The 16,923-nt window shown below is 40.3% G+C and overlaps 1 protein-coding gene across 1 annotated transcript in view; it reads left to right on the forward strand.

The window, feature by feature from the left end:
• The first annotated feature begins 501 nt into the window (after positions 1–501).
• ELL2 (elongation factor for RNA polymerase II 2) overlaps positions 502–16,923 on the forward strand; it is a 68,133-nt gene continuing 51,711 nt past the window's right edge. Inside the window, exon 1 of the mRNA XM_081826538.1 lies at positions 502–795. Within this exon, the coding sequence (XP_081682664.1) occupies positions 649–795 (147 nt within the window). The 5' untranslated portion in view covers positions 502–648. The remainder of the gene's footprint in view (positions 796–16,923) is intronic.

The raw sequence follows: 16,923 nt of genomic DNA on the forward strand, positions 1-16,923 counted from the left end.
ACTTCGCCCTCCCTCACACGCACACCCAAGTCCCACAAGCTTCCGCAACCGTCGGGGGACGAAGTCCTTACTTGGTCACACTTTGGGGGTGGAGGGTCCTCCTCTTCAAGGACCACCGGGGCAGGAAGAGATTCCCCTACTCTCCCGTCTCTGCACTACTATCCCCCAAGGGGCGGGGCTCCAACTCTAGGTAACCCGGCCAGGCAACCTGGACACCCAATTAGCAAGGGATCCCCCAAGCCAGCCTGACCAATCGCGGCCGCCGAGCCAAGACGACCAAACGTGACGTAAGATGCGATTAAATTGTCGCGTCACCTCTACGTCAGCCTCTCACCTCGGACGTCCTGTCCCGGGAGCAAAACTCCAGAGACTTTGGGCCCCGCCCCCGTGAGAGTGTAGGGCGGCCAATGAAGGCCGTCCCGAGGGGAACGAGGCCAATGAGACGAGTCCGGGGCGGGGCGCGGGGCCAGAGGGTGGGGCGGGTGGCGGCGGTGGCAGCCCGAGGTCTGGCTGCGCGCAGTATATGACAGTACGTCAGCAGCGGGATGGCCGTAGCTGTGGCGGCGGCTGCAGAAGCCCAAGCAGCCGCGGCCGCAGTGGAGGCTAGAGCCCGAGCGGCGTCGGCGTCGGCACCCCGGGGAGTTTAAGATGGCGGCAGGGGGGGCGGCGGGCCTGCGGGAGGAGCAGCGCTACGGGCTGTCGTGCGGGCGGCTGGGACAAGACAACATCACCGTACTGCATGTGAAGCTCACCGAGACGGCGATCCGGGCGCTCGAGACCTACCAGAGCCACAAGGTGAGCGGGCCAGCCGGCCAACTGGAAGGGCTGCGAGAGGGAGAGGGCGCTTGTCGCCTCCTGGTGGCTCCACCCGGGGCTCCGGACAACCGGCGCGGGGCCGCGGAGCAGTGGCTCGCCTCAGCTGCCGTCAGCGCCCGCGGCAGCTAGGCTGGGCAGGGCCGGGCAGGGTCGCTGACGCTGCCGTCCCGGGTCGGCCGGGCGCCGGGGCGTTGGGAGGCGGGCAGCCGGGCGGCCCCTGGTGGCAGGGCCGAGGCAGCCGCAGCCTTGGGTGGGCTGCGCCGCCGCTGTGGGACTTTCCGACGGCGCCCGCGGGTTTCCTGGCGTTTTCTGTCCCACGGAGGGAGGGGAGCACTAGAGAGAAAATTGAGATGACTACGCTGTCCGTGACGGGGGAGGGGGAGCGGGTGCAGCGTACCACTAACGAACTCGGAGTACCGAGGGCATGAGCCGTCCGCGTTTGGGAGGTAACACATAGGCACCGCGGATCCGCAGAGACTCGGACACAGCAGCTCCGCGTGTAGAGGTGGGACACACCTTGTACTCGCAGGGACTTGGGGACACAGGTACACTGCTTGGGGGGCACACCATGTACTCGCAAAGGCTGGGACACGACGCTCCGCGTATGTAAAGTAGGGGGACACCTTGCATTCCCAGAAATTCGGGGACACTGGCGCTTCGCCTTCCCGGAGAGGGACCAACACCGTGCACCGTGCACACACCCAACGCTCACCCGGGAGCAGGAGAAAGGTTCGCAAAGGCTCCCTTGTATCCAAAAGACGCGCTGTCTCGGGCTAACTCCCGGCGATAGGGACGTGGATCCAGGGTGAGGATGGGGGAAGATACACGCGTCCAGGGCAGAGACCCCCGTCCCGCACCCAGCACCCCGTTCCGAAGAGACACCCGTGTATACACACACACAACTCAAGTACAGCTAAGAGTCATATAGACGCACACATGCCGCAGTTGGAGTACAAACCCAGAAACGCATTTTCTCGTTGGGGGAATAAAATAAAAATAAAAAAGCGGAGGGTGGGGAGACAGAGAAAACACGCCATAACCCAGGGTGCATGGGAAAGCTGTTTACCAACATGCAGTGTATGGATGTATAAAGAGAGGGATATACCATATGAGAGACAAGTAACATTTACTCTGAGAGGAGGGATAGTAGGAAAGAAAGAAAACCCACAGGGCGTACTGACAAACAGCCCAGTCCAGTCCATACCAATGAAACATGCTTCAATTAACTGAAACAGGCACAGAGGGCCAGAGGGACACCCAGACTCAGACTCACATAGTTATTCAGATAAAAGTGGAGAACAGAATTAACATCTGTTGAGCTCCCACTAGTGCCAGGTACTTTAAATGCATAGAAGGAAGTCGGATTTGGAAGCAGAGCTGTGAGAGAGGTGTGAAACCTGGTTCAGTGGGAGCTTATGAAGCTGCGTGAGGGGAGACTCATCTTCAGAGAAGCCCCCTACATAAAGGTGCACACAGAGGGAGGCACACAGTTGTGCACTGCTTGGGAAGTACATGAATTCAGTATAGGTGTAAATAGCAGGAGAGACTCACAGAGGTCAGCTTGCTCGGAAGGGCACTCACAGAATCGAGTGGCTGTGTAGATGTACACTTCAGGGCACATGTGTTATCCATCAGAGAAGTGTATGGTGGAAAACACACAGATTTAGGAGGGGAGGGAGGAGTGTATGTACATGGGGGGGTGGGGGGGGAAATACCTTCCTACACAACTGTGAAATCCTAGGGAAAAAAGAGTCTCATTTGTGGCTGGAAAGTCAGTGTGCACCCAGTAATAAGAATGCAAGAAGATAAAAGAAATACAAAACTGCGTATGTCAGTAGCTGCTCCTAGACAGGTACACCTGCGGGGAAGAGACCAGCACCAGCATGGAGTAGGAGACCCATATGGGGGAAGTCAGATAGGCAAGCAGGACAGAGGCAGACGGTGGAGAGTAACTTCAGCCCTGCAAGATGGAGAGATAAGCTTGCCAGTTCCAAAGGGAGGGCATGGGAAGGAATGACACTGGCAAGAAGGTAGGTCAGGGGTGTGAAGAGAAAAACACACAGGCTGAAGAGGAAGAAGCCAGCAGGAGAAGGCCAGCTTTCCGTCAGAGAAAGACTGACACATAGAGGATAGGTAGATTCATCTCTGGGGACATTAGGTCACCAACCACCTGGCGGGGAACAAGAGGCAAACTGTACAGTTGATTACAGCAAAATTGACAGACACTATATACACTTGGCAGGGAAAGAGGTGGGTGAGGAGACCCACAATGGGAAAGGATGATGCCCAGGGAGAGTGAGGTGCCAGAGGCTCCAGTGCTCAATGGGCTTCTGGGCTAGGGCCCACAAAGGGAATCTTTGTTTTTCTACCTTCACTTCTGCCTCCTACATCTTAGTGTGACATACTTGGGATTAAGGTTGGAGTACTTTGACTCCAAAAGTCCTCACATTTATAAACCAGTATCTTCCAAGAAACAGGAGATCAAAAATTCTCTCCCAACCCTCCACTTGGTTCTTGATTTTTTTTTTTTTTTTTTTTACTTTTTATAGTCAAAGGTACTGAAGTCACTGGATTTTTTTGCTAACTACTTCTGTTGCCAATTAATGTCATTACTATATTTTTCCATCTCTGTGCATGCAAATTAATGAGCCTGGTCATTCTGTACAGAAGCAGAGAAGAGAAAGGGAGAAGACTTTTCCAAGTCCTTCCATCTTTCTGAGGGTGGACCCAGGTAGATTGAGTTAGTTCTGGTACTCCTTTTCTTCTGAAAAGCTGGTGGTAGAAGCAGTGGCATGCAAAGAGAGGAAGAAGAAATAAGCTGACTTGGCCTTTGCAATTGGACACTGCCTTGTTTCTGACTTAACCAGCTTCTGACCCCAGGCCTCACTGTCATTTCAGCTACACAATACTTTTTAAGGGGCTTGGAAAAGCAGGAATTGGGGTGAGAATGTTAATCCAGGTGGTTGAGAAGTGGAAAGAGGCTGTGGAAAAAGAAATGAGGGACCTTTCGGGTGACTATACTGTTGGTACTTACTGTACTTAGTCTGGTGTGTTCAGCTAAGTCTCCTACAAATGTGTTCTCAGTGACCCTCCTGGCTCAGGCCAGACCAGGGCTCCCCCATCAGGGAGTTGCTAGCAGTAGACATCTGGCTGAGCTTTTATCTTCCAGTTGGAAGGTAACTTATTTGGTCTCTTACACCTTACGCCCTTATCAGAAGGAGGGCTCATGACTTGAAATTGTAGCAGCTGTTTGGAAATATGTTGACATATGTTGGCTAAATGGGAAGAAGTTTCTGGTGGTCAAGTCTATTCCCTCTTGGGGAAGAATGGCATTAATTTTCATATAAGACTGCCCCCACCATTCCTGTGCTCAGATAGGAAGGTTGATGCTTGACAGATGGCCTCCAAGTGGCTTTGGCCTGTGCAAGGTTATGACTATTATTCCTCCTCTTCTAATGACTTTCTAAGAGCCAGAAATTTCAACAGTTTCCTAAATTAAGCATCAGAAAGCTGTTTTTATCCAGATTACTTTGCCCACTAGATTTACTCTTCTAAATTAATCCACTTGACTTAAGATTTCAGGGAGGTGCATTCAGGGATTTTAGTAAACTAAAATGATTTAAGCAGAAAAAGAAGTTCTTTAGATAGAATTGAACAAGTATACGGAATTGTTACAGTTCATGGAAACAGAATCTTCAATTGGAAACAATTCCTCACTGTTTCAGAAGACAATCAAATCTAATTGACCATCATTATTCAGGTTTTCTATTTTTAGAGAAACGAAAAATGCTAACTTGAGAACCTTCCAAAATAGGGACTGGGTTGGGGGAGAGAGGAGACTTATGGGTCCAGGAGTGGGAGTTATAGTTGGAGTAAATACCTCCTAAAAGTTGTTTTCCGTTCAGTGTGAATACAGAAACAGTTTCAAATTGATTTTTATTAAAAAGTGTTAAATGGAAAGTAAATTTAGGCATACTAATGCAGATATCTAGGATATATTGCAAAGCTACTTTTTTGTTAACTATAGATGATTTTAAATGAGAGGAAAGTTACTAAATAAAGTTACAAATTACAACTTTATATTCATTCTAAATTGATGTTTGTGATTGTGTGGTCTATATAAGCGCTACATACTTTAAGTGAACATATATTACTGTAATTACATATTTCTCCCAAATTTTTCCTAAAGCTGTATTTAAAATTAAACCCCCAAATTCTACAATATATTTTAGCTAATTCAGTAATGTGTAGCTGGCTTATTCTGACATTTTTAGTAAGAAAATCTTATCAAAATATTTTAGCAGATCCTGTCAATGCTGAGCCTGTCAACTTATTTTTTAAAAATGTTTAGTCAAAGTTTCAAAGATGGTGGCTCAAATAATACCATCATGTTTACCATTACATAAAAAGCCATTGCATTAATATGTTTGGGGGTAGGGTCTTTTCATTCTCTGTGCCTAAAGATCAGAAAGCAGATGTGTTTAAGAAGGATTCTGTTAACACATTCTCTTGTCAACTCTAATTATTGGCTTTAAATGAATTTTCCTTCTTTGATAAGTGTCTTCTAGGAAAATGATAGTGTTTTGAAAATTTGTACAAATTTACATTTAATTTTGCATGAGGACCTGAGTTTCTCTCAGTATACCAGATATAATTATTTCCAATCAAAACATAAATCTTCACAAAGTTACCATCCTTCACAATAGCTCCTTTTGTGTGTTACTTGGTCTTTTAAAATCACTGATTCCACAGGTCATGAGGTAGGTAATTTCCGCTCAGCCGGTCTCTATCAGGTGAACTTTTTAGCATTTGATGCATTGTGGTTTAAGGCACGAAAAGACTCCTACTTTACTTTTTCCTTATCTCCATTTTTCTGCCTGTCCTTAAACAATTTCAAGTGTGTGTGTGTGTGTGTGTGTGTGTTCAGTAATCTGTCTTATAAATACAGAAGACCGTGTTCTTAAGGCATCACTCAAGCATCCAGACCTGCCAGCACAGAATTGCCACTGCCGTAGAACATGTTTATTAACTAAAACAAAGAGGTTTGCACTGTCAGATTCTTTTTATTAAGTTCAATTAATGAATCATTTAACACTACATCAAAAACTAATGATGTACCGTATGTTGGCTAACTGAACTACATTGTCAGATTCATTTTCTTGAACATTTTAAATGTTGCCAGGTTTAATTTTAAAAACATTAATCTTACTGACTTTTAACTTAGACCCATCTTCAGGCTGAACTTGATTTTAAATGCTTTTTATCAAGTAAAGTCAAATTTGTACCTCATGTTGCAAGTGTTTGAAACTTTTATTAAAATGATCAGGCACTCAGTGCAAAGAAGGGTGCCCTTCCTGGTGAAAAGCAGGAGCCAGATTGCCTAAAAAGATAGACAGGGAACTTTGGCACCCGAATTGGAAGGAGAAAGAAAGAACATATGTGAAGGATTGGAACATGTTCAAGAAAAGAGTTTAAAAGGAAAGGGGCGTAGAATTCTTGGAATGATTTACAGGAAAGCTTATGGAAGACAATCACCAGATCCAGTCTTTCTATTTGCTCTATTTGCACTTGTTAAAAAAAAAAAAAACAAAAAAAACCATGAAGGCAGTGCTCATAGTGCTTACTAAGTAATTTGTGATAAAGCCAGCAGAGGGAGGAAAATTAGAATTTCAGCCAACAAATCCTGGGTCATTTAACAATTTGCAGTGACCACAAGAGAGGCTCAGGAGCCTTGTACCAGAGTCCAGCCCATGTATTTGCCCAATGGGCCAAATGTATTTGGAGTATTTGAGAAGATGTTCCTAAAATGTGATGATACAGGCATTTCTATTTAACATCAGCTAAGTTTTATAATAAAACAGTGTATATAACCCCACATCTGACTGTCTTGCATACCTCACTCCTCACTTCCATACTACATTTTCCATGACTTAATGCAAAAATGTAGAGAAGCAGTTCTGAAGTAGAATACAGTAAATTAATGGCCATATTTCCACAGTCAAATTGAAGCTTAAAAAAAAAAAAGGCGTAACTCAGGTCAAATGTATCCAGGAGAATTGCTCTTTCTTTTCTTTGGCTCCCTCCCTCCCTCCCAGTTTATCTACCTATCTATAATTTCTGTCATGGCATTATGGCCCTTGAAAGCCATGTTAAGTGTTTAGGAAAAACTGGTTTAAGAGCCTCCACTAATACTTTGCCACTGAAGGCCAAACCTAGTATTTCCATGGCTGGCAGTTTAATATAGGATATAAGAAGAGAGAATTTTATTAGTTAGCCTATATGCTCCTTAAAGATTCATGAGTCAAATTAGCACCTGGAATTGAACTCTACAGTCAGAGCATTTGGCTACTAGTTTTATAGTAACTAGATTGTTAGACAAATGATGTAACTTTCTTTTCTTATTGGGGATCCTATATATTATTGGTTTAAAAAAAAATCCTCAGGTCTTAAAGGATTTTTGCAAGATTTTAGCAGGCAAGGACTAGATGGGGGACCACATCTCCAGCAGGGGGAAGGACAGCAGTAGAAAAGTTAGGGCAGGGTCTGAGAATCCCAGGGAATACCATGTTCTACTTAACCTGAAGTTAATATAGGAGAAAAATATAGTTGGATTTAAGAGAGGAAAGGGAGATTAGAGCAGGTTAAATTTTATTCTGTCAACACTGGGAAGACACTGAGTAGAAATATAAAGTGATTTGAGCTGTGTTTTAGGATTATCCTGGCCTCCGTGTTACATGATGAATGTAAGTTGAATCTGGAAGGAAGTAGACAAGTTAGGAGGAAGTATGTGGTCCAGGCTAGAGATGCTTGGAGTCTAAATTAGGATGCTTGTGGGAGACATTAAAGATGAATACAATCTATAGACTTTAACAGGTTTTGAAAGAAAGAGGATTGAATTGAGATTTCTAGCCATCAGCACTAGAGGTATTCTTAGTTTAAAAAAAAGGGGGGGAGGGGAATCAGAGGCAGTTGGGAGGGTGGGGTGGGCACAGGGGAGATAAAGATGATAGGTACCATTTTAGTGAACATTCAGTCTTTTGTTTGGTGACCAAGAGACTTAGATTTGATTAAGTGTTTTTATATTTAAGAAGTATATTTGGAGATTTGAGGCTAGACTAGAACAGTGCTGTATTGTTTACATGTGTCCTATTAACTGACATTTGGATGGAAATTTGGGGTATTGGTGATATTTGGGAGGAAGCTGAAATTAAGTGGAAGAAATTTTTGGTTTGTGTAGGGATTTTTTGTATTTTTATAGACTTTAATAACCTCTATAAATTGCACTAAGACCATCATCAAGCACAGATAATATGAAAATATAATTTGATTATAACATGGAGATTAGACCTTCTGTGGTTTCTGTCCCTAGTGATTATTGAAACATTAAGTAACTCTATATAAAGCCTGGATTTACATTTCAAGCATCATTTTGAAATGATTCTGGAGGCCTTGAAAGAGTCAATGTCTTCACCTCCAATTACCTCCATTTCTGTTTTGGTGTTTTGATTCTCCTCTTTTTGTTGTTGTTAGTTTCATTGGGGAAAAACAAAACAAAAAATAATGTAACTACATAAAGCTTTTGTTATACATATACATTGTAATGGACTAGGTTTGATGCTGAGTTCATGGTCCTTGGAGATAATCTTGTCTGAGGAATTTCCACTCAACAGTAAGCTTATTCAAAGGTGAAGCCAGGCTTAAACTTACTGATAAGATTCACTGAGATATTTCAGGATCTAGATATGCTTATCTAGATATGCTACCTTAAGTGTTAGCATATTTTAAAATAACTTTTAATATCATTGCTTTTGATTTCCATTATCAGAAATCATGATGCCTCAGAGGACCAGGAAACATATGTAGTAGAAACTTAGCGGAGTATCTTAAGATTTTTTTTTTAAGAGATTAAGAGGTAGGAGTCAGAATTATAACCTCCAAATACTCATTTATTCATTTAGCAAACACTTATTAATTTTCTGACATGTGCCAGGCATAGAACTACACACTGGAGATACTCATGTCTGAGTAAGTCCTGGATGGTCCCTGCCATCAAGAAAGTGCTTGTGCTTTATAGAAACAGGCAGATGTGTGAACAAATAATTGCAATAAAGTCTTTGTTCAAGGGGACACCTAAAGAGAGAAGGAGTATGTTTAAGGATGTGTCTGAAAAACAGTGTCTGCTTCTTTACCTCCCATCCTCTGCTCAGCTCACTCTGGTTGGGTTGTCTTCATTGGTCATCTCTCTGCCAAGTTTGTTGGTCATCTCTCTGTTCCTCCCTTACCTGACCTTAGCAGCATTCCATCCTGTTAACCACTCCTTCCTGTTAATGAAAACACTTTACTGATTTTCCTCCTACCTCCCTGCCCATTCTTAGTCTCCTCTGCTGATCATCCTGTTTGGTCTTTGAATGTTGGAGATCGCTGCTCCCTTCTCTTTATCTATTCATTCTCTCTAGGTGAGCTCATTTAGTCTTATGGATTTAAATGTCATCTATATGTTAATGACTTGCAAATATTGATCTCCAGCTCTGACCTTCCTCCAACTCCAGGCATTTATTTACAATACTTCATCTCCTTATCAAAGTTTAACAGGCATCTCAGTCTTAACAAATCCAAACTGAATTCTTGATTTCACTCCTCAAACCTACATCTTTAGAAGTATTCCTCATCTCAGTTGGTGGCAGTACCTGTCACCAGTTGCTTAGTAATTGACTAGTATTTCTAGATTTGTCTTCTCATTTCTTGACTTAGTAGATCTGTCAACAAGTCCTGTGAATCTCCAAACATCCAAAATCTAACCCCATCCATCCTTCACGACTACTCCAGTCCCACGCATCTGTCAAGGATTTCCATGGACTTCCAACTAGCTTCCAAGCTTCCAGTCTTACCCCCATAGTCCATGCTTCTCCACACAGCAGCCAGTGATCTTTTAAAAACATTTAGTATATTCACGTAGTTTCCTGGTTTCAAGCCTTCTTATGTCTCCCTTTGTAAAAATGTTTTAAATGGTTTATTTTGTAAATTTCTTGTACTTTAAAAATAATCTCAATCTTCCATTCCACGTTCATTTTACTGCTTCTCCTTATGTTCTAGAGATTATGATCCCAAGGAAGAAATCATTTGCATTTATAGTCAGCTTTGACACATAAGCTTTTTATATAATCACAAAGCCTTCTCAGAAAAAAAAAAAAATGATGGGATCTTATGCTTCAAGTATTGTTGTTTTAAAGCCTGGTTCACAGTAACTAACTTTTTAGCTAGTTCTTCAATTTAGATTTTGCCTTCCATGTTTCTTTAGGAACTATTTGAAATAGTAAGATATAAAGGGTGTGTGTGTATATATATATGTGTGTGTATAATATTTTAATTTGGCCTGCATCAGATAGCTAGTTTTCCAGAAGCTATCTTTCACAACAAGGATTATGTTAAATAAATTAGCTTTTTGACCTCTTCTCACTACTGTTTTGGCAATCCTTTTATATTTCATTCTTTTCTATGCTATAATGATAGAAATACATTATTCTTTATTGCACATGCACTTTAATCTGGTTCTTCCAAATTTGTAGAGAAGTTTCTCATATGTGTGAGTTTGGATTGACCCACAAAGCAAAATACTAGATTTTGTGAAACTTGGTGACTCTCTGTTAGCATCTAATAAAATGTTGGGGCAAGAAGGAGACACTGTTTAAGTTAGCTTTGGATTATCAGTTATCAATAAATTTTACATTCATGCTATCATTCTAAACGCTACCAGCTTTTGACAAGAGCTAAATATATTTGATTTATTCAGAATCAAGTGCCTGATTTCCTGCACTATTTCCTGCTTTAGCTCCAATTTTCCTTCTGCGTCTTCTCTCCCTGCCTAGATATTTTTTTATTACAGTGGTTAAAATATAATTATTAAGTGTTCTTTGGTTTCTCTATCAGGTAATGTTTTTAAGAACAGAATAAAATGACTTTCTAAATTAAAAAACAGAACCACAACTTCTTAAAATGGTATAGTACTTCTTTTAAGAAAGATGATCTTTTATAGAAATTGTATCCCAGGAAAAATCATAAATACTTTTATTATTTACTTTATTATTTACAAAATGACAACAAATTCAAGTACCTGATATTTTCCTTAAGCTATAGTGCAGAACCAAAAAAGCTATCAATGCTTACCAGTTCTTATCAATTCTTAATTTTCTAACTTTTAGATGTTTCACATTTTATATAACCATTGTTAAGGAGTGGCAGGAGAGGCCAGCTGTGTAAAGTGGTGGGTAAGACCACATTTCTTAAACTGAGACCGGGTTTGAGTCCCAAGCCCCTTCCTACCTGTGTAACCTTTGGTAATTCATAGGACTTACCTGAGAATTGGAAATAATAATATCTACCCCACAAAGGTGTTCTCAGAATTCCTGGAGGTGATAGTAAAAATGATTATAGTGTCTAACATGTTTTAGGCTCACTCAATAAATAGTAACTATGTAGCTATAAGCAATTCCACTTAAAGAAATGACTTGACCCATCACCATTTCTAGAAAGGTTTCTGGTTTTGGCAAAGTTCCAAAATTATATTTGACTTTGGAAATTTTTTTTTGCACTATCTTTATCATGACTTATAATGCAACTTAGGCATTCAGATAAATGTCAAGTATTTAATAAATGCCTGTTGATTGATTAAATAGTTGAAGTTAATTTTGAGTTAAGTCAAAGTTCCATGATGAGTTCAGAAGGAAAGCTGAAGATGTTTCAAGAATATATCTAATCTGAGGAAATAAAGTTAGACCTCTATAATGTGTTTCTTAGGGAAATCACTCTTTTCTAGGCCCAAAATGCTATTTGTTACCTTTGTATATTCATAAAACCAATGGTTGTTGATAAAGTAAAAGTAACCACAGATTTAATTTGTCTACATAGATAAGCAGTATGTAAATAATCAAGAGATAGTTATAATTTTATAGGGTAAATAACTTTCTTTTATTCAACCCCAGAAAACCATAGCTTTGCTCCTTCTCTCCCACCCTCTAAGTATCATGTCAGAAATTAATATTACTCAGCAAAATTAAGATTACTTAATAACATTACTTAGTAAATTATGTATTACTTTATAGTCCTGATATATTGTGAGGAATAGTTTCTGGAAATAAATGGACATAGATTTCTTTGGTCATAGAGCAATTTTTTTGCAGTAGAATTATCTTGTAATGGCAAATGTCAAGAGTGTAATGAAACTTCTGAACATTTTTTTTTAAGATTTTTTTATTTATTTATGTGACAGAGAGAGACATAGCGAGAGCAGGAACACAAGCAGGGGGAGTGGGAGAGGGAGAAGCAGGCTTCCCGCAGAGCAAGGAGCCCGATGCGGGGCTCAATCCCAGGACCCTGGGATCATGACCTGAGCCGAAGGCAGACACTTAACGACTGAGCCACCCAGATGCCCAACTTTTGAGCACTTTAGTATTGCCTACATATCTATGCTTAAGAATGTCTTAGATTTCCCAAGAGATACAGAGGGTTAATCAAGGAGCTCTAAAAACAGTGAAACAACTAAGTTTAACAGAACCTTTTGACTACAAAACACAACCATTATGAGGTTGTTGAAGCATTTGTCAAAGGAGTTTCCCTAGCCAGTTTCAGTCTGTGTTGTGTTTCTTGGCTGGATGAAGATATCATATCAGTCTTACTTATAGCTCAACTACTGTTCAGTTAAACTCTAGAGTTACTTGATTTTCAAAAGAGCTACTTGGTGCAAATATTTAATTAAAGCTAAAAATCAAAAGTTGAAGCCCTTGTTGAAACTCATTTGTAATGGGAATGTACTTAGTTAAACATTTTAAAACATGCCTTATCACCTGTAATTATGTTATCTTTTAAAATGGAATTAAAAATATATATACAATGAGTTGAGGTCATGTTTGTGCAGTTAAACTTAGGCTAAAGAACATTTAGACAACTAGCTAACATGCATGAAACATTTACTTATATGGTATTGACTTTTAGAATTTATTCCTGGTAGCTACCCCATTAACACAGTGGTCAGATGCACAATAAGTGGTATAGAGTTCTAGCTGTCCTCTTGTTGCATTTTTAAGCATTCTAGAACTAATAACATCTGGTAATTTACTAACATCTTCTTGTCTAAAATTGGGATTAAAATCAATAAAGCATTGGAGTTTCTTTCATGTATTTTTCTCTTGTGGGTTGTCAGATAATCTTAAAGGAGTTTTTTAGTAACAGTGATCTTAGTTTGTCCTATTTGGCTAAGCACCCATAACTATTCCATACATGAGGGTTTTATTACTTTTTAAATGAGGAATGATAACACATATTTATATATGTTCCTTTGTTATACGTGGTCCTTAGAGCAAAAAAAACCGAAAGTTATTGTTTAGTTTTTATTTAATCAGAAACTGAAATCTAGAAATTGTAATGATTTTATGAAATTCATTTTCCTTGGAAACAAAATGCCACAAAAAGAAAATAAAAAAAGAAGAAAGAAAGAAAAAGAAGAGAAAAGAAAGAAAAGAAAAAACAAAATACCAGAAGTGAATGAGCAGTTAAGGACTTTTAAATGCTCAGCACTGGGAGGTAACCTGTTAAAGAGGCAAGAGAAGGAAAGTGTTCTGTATTTAGGATTCACAGGGCTGGCTTTGAAGTCCAGCTTTGCTAATCACTAGTTTGGTGTTCCTGACCAATACTCTTTACCTGCTAGAGACCCATTTATCTCCCTCTGAAATGGGAGATAATGCTGCCTTCCTACCACCCAGGGCTGGTTTTAGGAGGCTCACTTGAGATAATGGATATAAAAATGCCCTGTACATTAGAAAATTATGTAAAAAAAAATTATCATTTCTGTTGAGGAATCAAGCAATACAGATAGAATTGTAAGCATATCAGGAGGTTAGGTTCTAAATTCAAGTCCTGAAACAAAAAAACTGATTAAAGTCAAAATTACTCTTGGAAGTTACTAAACTAATGTAAAATGTGGTTGTATTATTTTGCCTATACAACAATGAATAGTAATCTGTAAAGCAGATGTCTATAGTAATATACTGCTATAAAGTAGTATGAAGAAAACATGGCCAAAATGATTTTACAATAGATTTTTTCTTTAGCTGAGCATAATGTAAATACTTTTAAGTTAAATATATGTTAGACCCTATCCTAACAACTAGGAGTAAGACAACCTATGAAAATAATACCCACCCCCCCAATGTAGTGGAACCCTAGACACAGGCATCTGGAAAAACAACAGCTAACGAGAGTTAACTCAAAGTGGGCTCCAAGTTAGGAAAATGGTGGCATCAGTGTTTGGTTTGGCTGGGAAAGGTTTAACATTTTAAAAATTTGAATCCTTTCTCAGTTGGGCATTTATTCTCCAGGTACTTGACATTCCTTGTTGCTTTACATCAGTCTCTCTCACATTTATCTGCCTTGGGTCCTTAAACCCATTGAGTCTTTGATTCCTGATTTATCCAAAGAAAGGCCTACCTGACGAAACTAATCTTAAAATTGAATGTTAAGTAAGTTATTAGTATGGATTGACAAAATAGTGTTTGGGAAGGCAAGCCAGCTTGAAGGAAGGGAAGGAAGTAGAAATAGGAAGGAGTGCCTGGGTGGTTCTGTCAGTGGAACATGTGACTCTTGATCTTGGGGTTGTGAGCTCGAGCCCCACATTGGATGTAGAAATTACTTAAAAATAAAATCTTAAAAAAAAAGGAAAATGTTTACAAAACAAAAAGGGTTAACACAGCTGAAGCATCCGTTGAGAGAAAGTGGAAGATGAAATTGGTTGGTCCTGTAAATGGAAGGTCTCTTTTCCACGTGAAGGAGTTTGCTTTGCTCTGATAGAATCCACTGGGAAGGAACCCACCACAGCCTGTGTGACATGCTGAGATGGTATCTGAGAGAGTTTCTGTTCTTTGAATGATGGGCAGTATTTAGAAGGAATTGAAGGGAAGAAAGAAGGCCTTAATCTCAGTGCTCAGTGATAGGGGCCTGAAACAGTCCAGAGGTTTTCAAAATAGAGACTAAGAGCCTAATTTGAAGGAATCTGGGGCTGATTGGCCAAAGATGAAGATTCAGAGCTGTGAAGCCACCTTTGCTTCACTTTTCTTTGGTGCCTGATATTCAGGGTTTCCCGACATTTATCATTCTTTCTTGGGAAAGTCTACTCATTCCATCATCTCCTGTTTGCTCTGGATGAAGTCATACTAATTTAGGCCTTATCACTAGAGTATTTCTAAATAAAGGATCCTCTGGAGCTGATGTCTAATCCTTTTCCCTAGCCCCAATCCATCTCTCTCCCTCATTCTTACACATGACCAAAAGAGCTGCTTTCCCTGAAACAGTTCTTTCAGCAACTCACTTTGTTATTCCAAAAATTAGAAGCCCTTTCAGTTGTTTATCATGTCAAAGGCAGGACTTAAAGGCCATCCCTGAGGGGGTAATAGAAGAGATTAGGGCAGTTATTTCACAGGGTGATAAACCTTTTGAAATCCTGAGATCTAAAATTTAAATTACTGTCCTATTTATTCTGTAGTGTACAGCAGCTAAAACTGAAGATAAATTTTGAAGTCAAGGAAAGATTAGGCAGGGTTCGCCAGGTCCAATTCTCATCCTTTGTGTTGTGTTTCAAGTGTGAAAGAACTCTGTACACACACACAGACCTGCCCTTTGCTCACACAATATTCATTCCTGTCTCCTTGCTTTTCTGCTCAGGGCATTCCCTTTCATTTGTCTTTTCAAAATTGCTACTAAGATCCACTTTTCCATAAGCCCTTTGGCTTTTCTAATTATTTCTTCTAACCCATATTTTTCTCTGCTTTTTGAGAATTCTTACTGCACCTCCCCGTAGTACTTAGCCTAGTATTTAATCATTCTCACATGTTCCCCAAGTAACATGTGAACTCTGGCATGAAGGAGTAGCCCCACCCCCCCATCATACTCTTGAGTCTCCCATAGCAGATGTCTGTGGAGCACAAGGTAGTAGAAGAGCAGCATGGAAGAATAGGAGGATTGCTCCTGGGTCCTGGTCCCAGCTTAATTAATGATACACATGGCCTATGGGGAATAGGCCTTGACTGTATTTTCTGTGATTCAGAATTCTATAATTCTAGCAGTGTAAAAAGGCCTAATAGAATGGGATTAGGGGTAAGGGAAAAGAGACTGTAAATTAAGGTTGTGAGCCCAGAAAACCAAACTCCAGAAAAGTAGGAAAGATGTGCCATTTGGTTGAGGAAGGAGTAGGGAAGGGAAGTTAGTATAGCGTTTGCCCGTTTCGCTGTCATTGAGTTTCTAATGCAAAATGTCCTAGACAATGATAAGTAGTAGGCTATGGAGAGAAGGGAGTTGACCAATAGAGAAGAGATTCAAAGTCATCACCAAACAGGCGAAATGAGCCTCCAGGAGGGAGTGGATGAGAAAGAGCAAAGTGAAGGGCACTGGTTTTTGAAATGAAAGGCATGATAAAAGAGCTAAGAGGACTGGTGTCTCTGAGTGTACGGAAGCTGTGATATCCAGGGAGGAGTTAGCAGTTTGACAATTGAGAAAAGGTAGCATTTGTTTGACCAAGAAGAATTGATGAAATTGATAGAGAATTTCAAATTCCAGTGATGAGCTGAAGACAGTGTCTGAGTTGCAAAGAGTCAGGGAGGAAATTATAACCAGCCTCAAAGGAGTTTGAAAAAGCATTCCCATAGAGAAACATACTGGTGACTTTAGATACAGGAAATTATGCCTCAGACTATGGTAGATACCTATAGCATTTCTTCTAAATACACAATTCTATGACAAAATATTAAAGTTATGAGGAGGACAAAGCTTGTTATAAAACAAAGCATTGTTCTAGAAATTATATTCTCCTGGTGAAAATCTTGTAAGAAAACTGGTAACCTGTTTGACCCTCAACTAGAAACTAACCTATGGTAAAATGTGAGAAACTGGAAACCACAGTTCATTATCAAATATTTTAATTTTCTGTTTATAGTATCCTGTTAGATTCTGTAAAGTTCCTCTAATTATCTCTTCCTTCCCCCCCCAACCTTTTAAAAACATATCAAGAAACTAAGCAAAAATGTTTTTTTGATGTGAAATTGAGTTAGTATACTAATCATTTTT

Source organism: Leptonychotes weddellii, chromosome 7, assembly GCF_054177405.1.
Source record: "Leptonychotes weddellii isolate Sample4059 chromosome 7, ASM5417740v2, whole genome shotgun sequence".
NCBI lineage: Eukaryota > Metazoa > Chordata > Mammalia > Carnivora > Phocidae > Leptonychotes > Leptonychotes weddellii.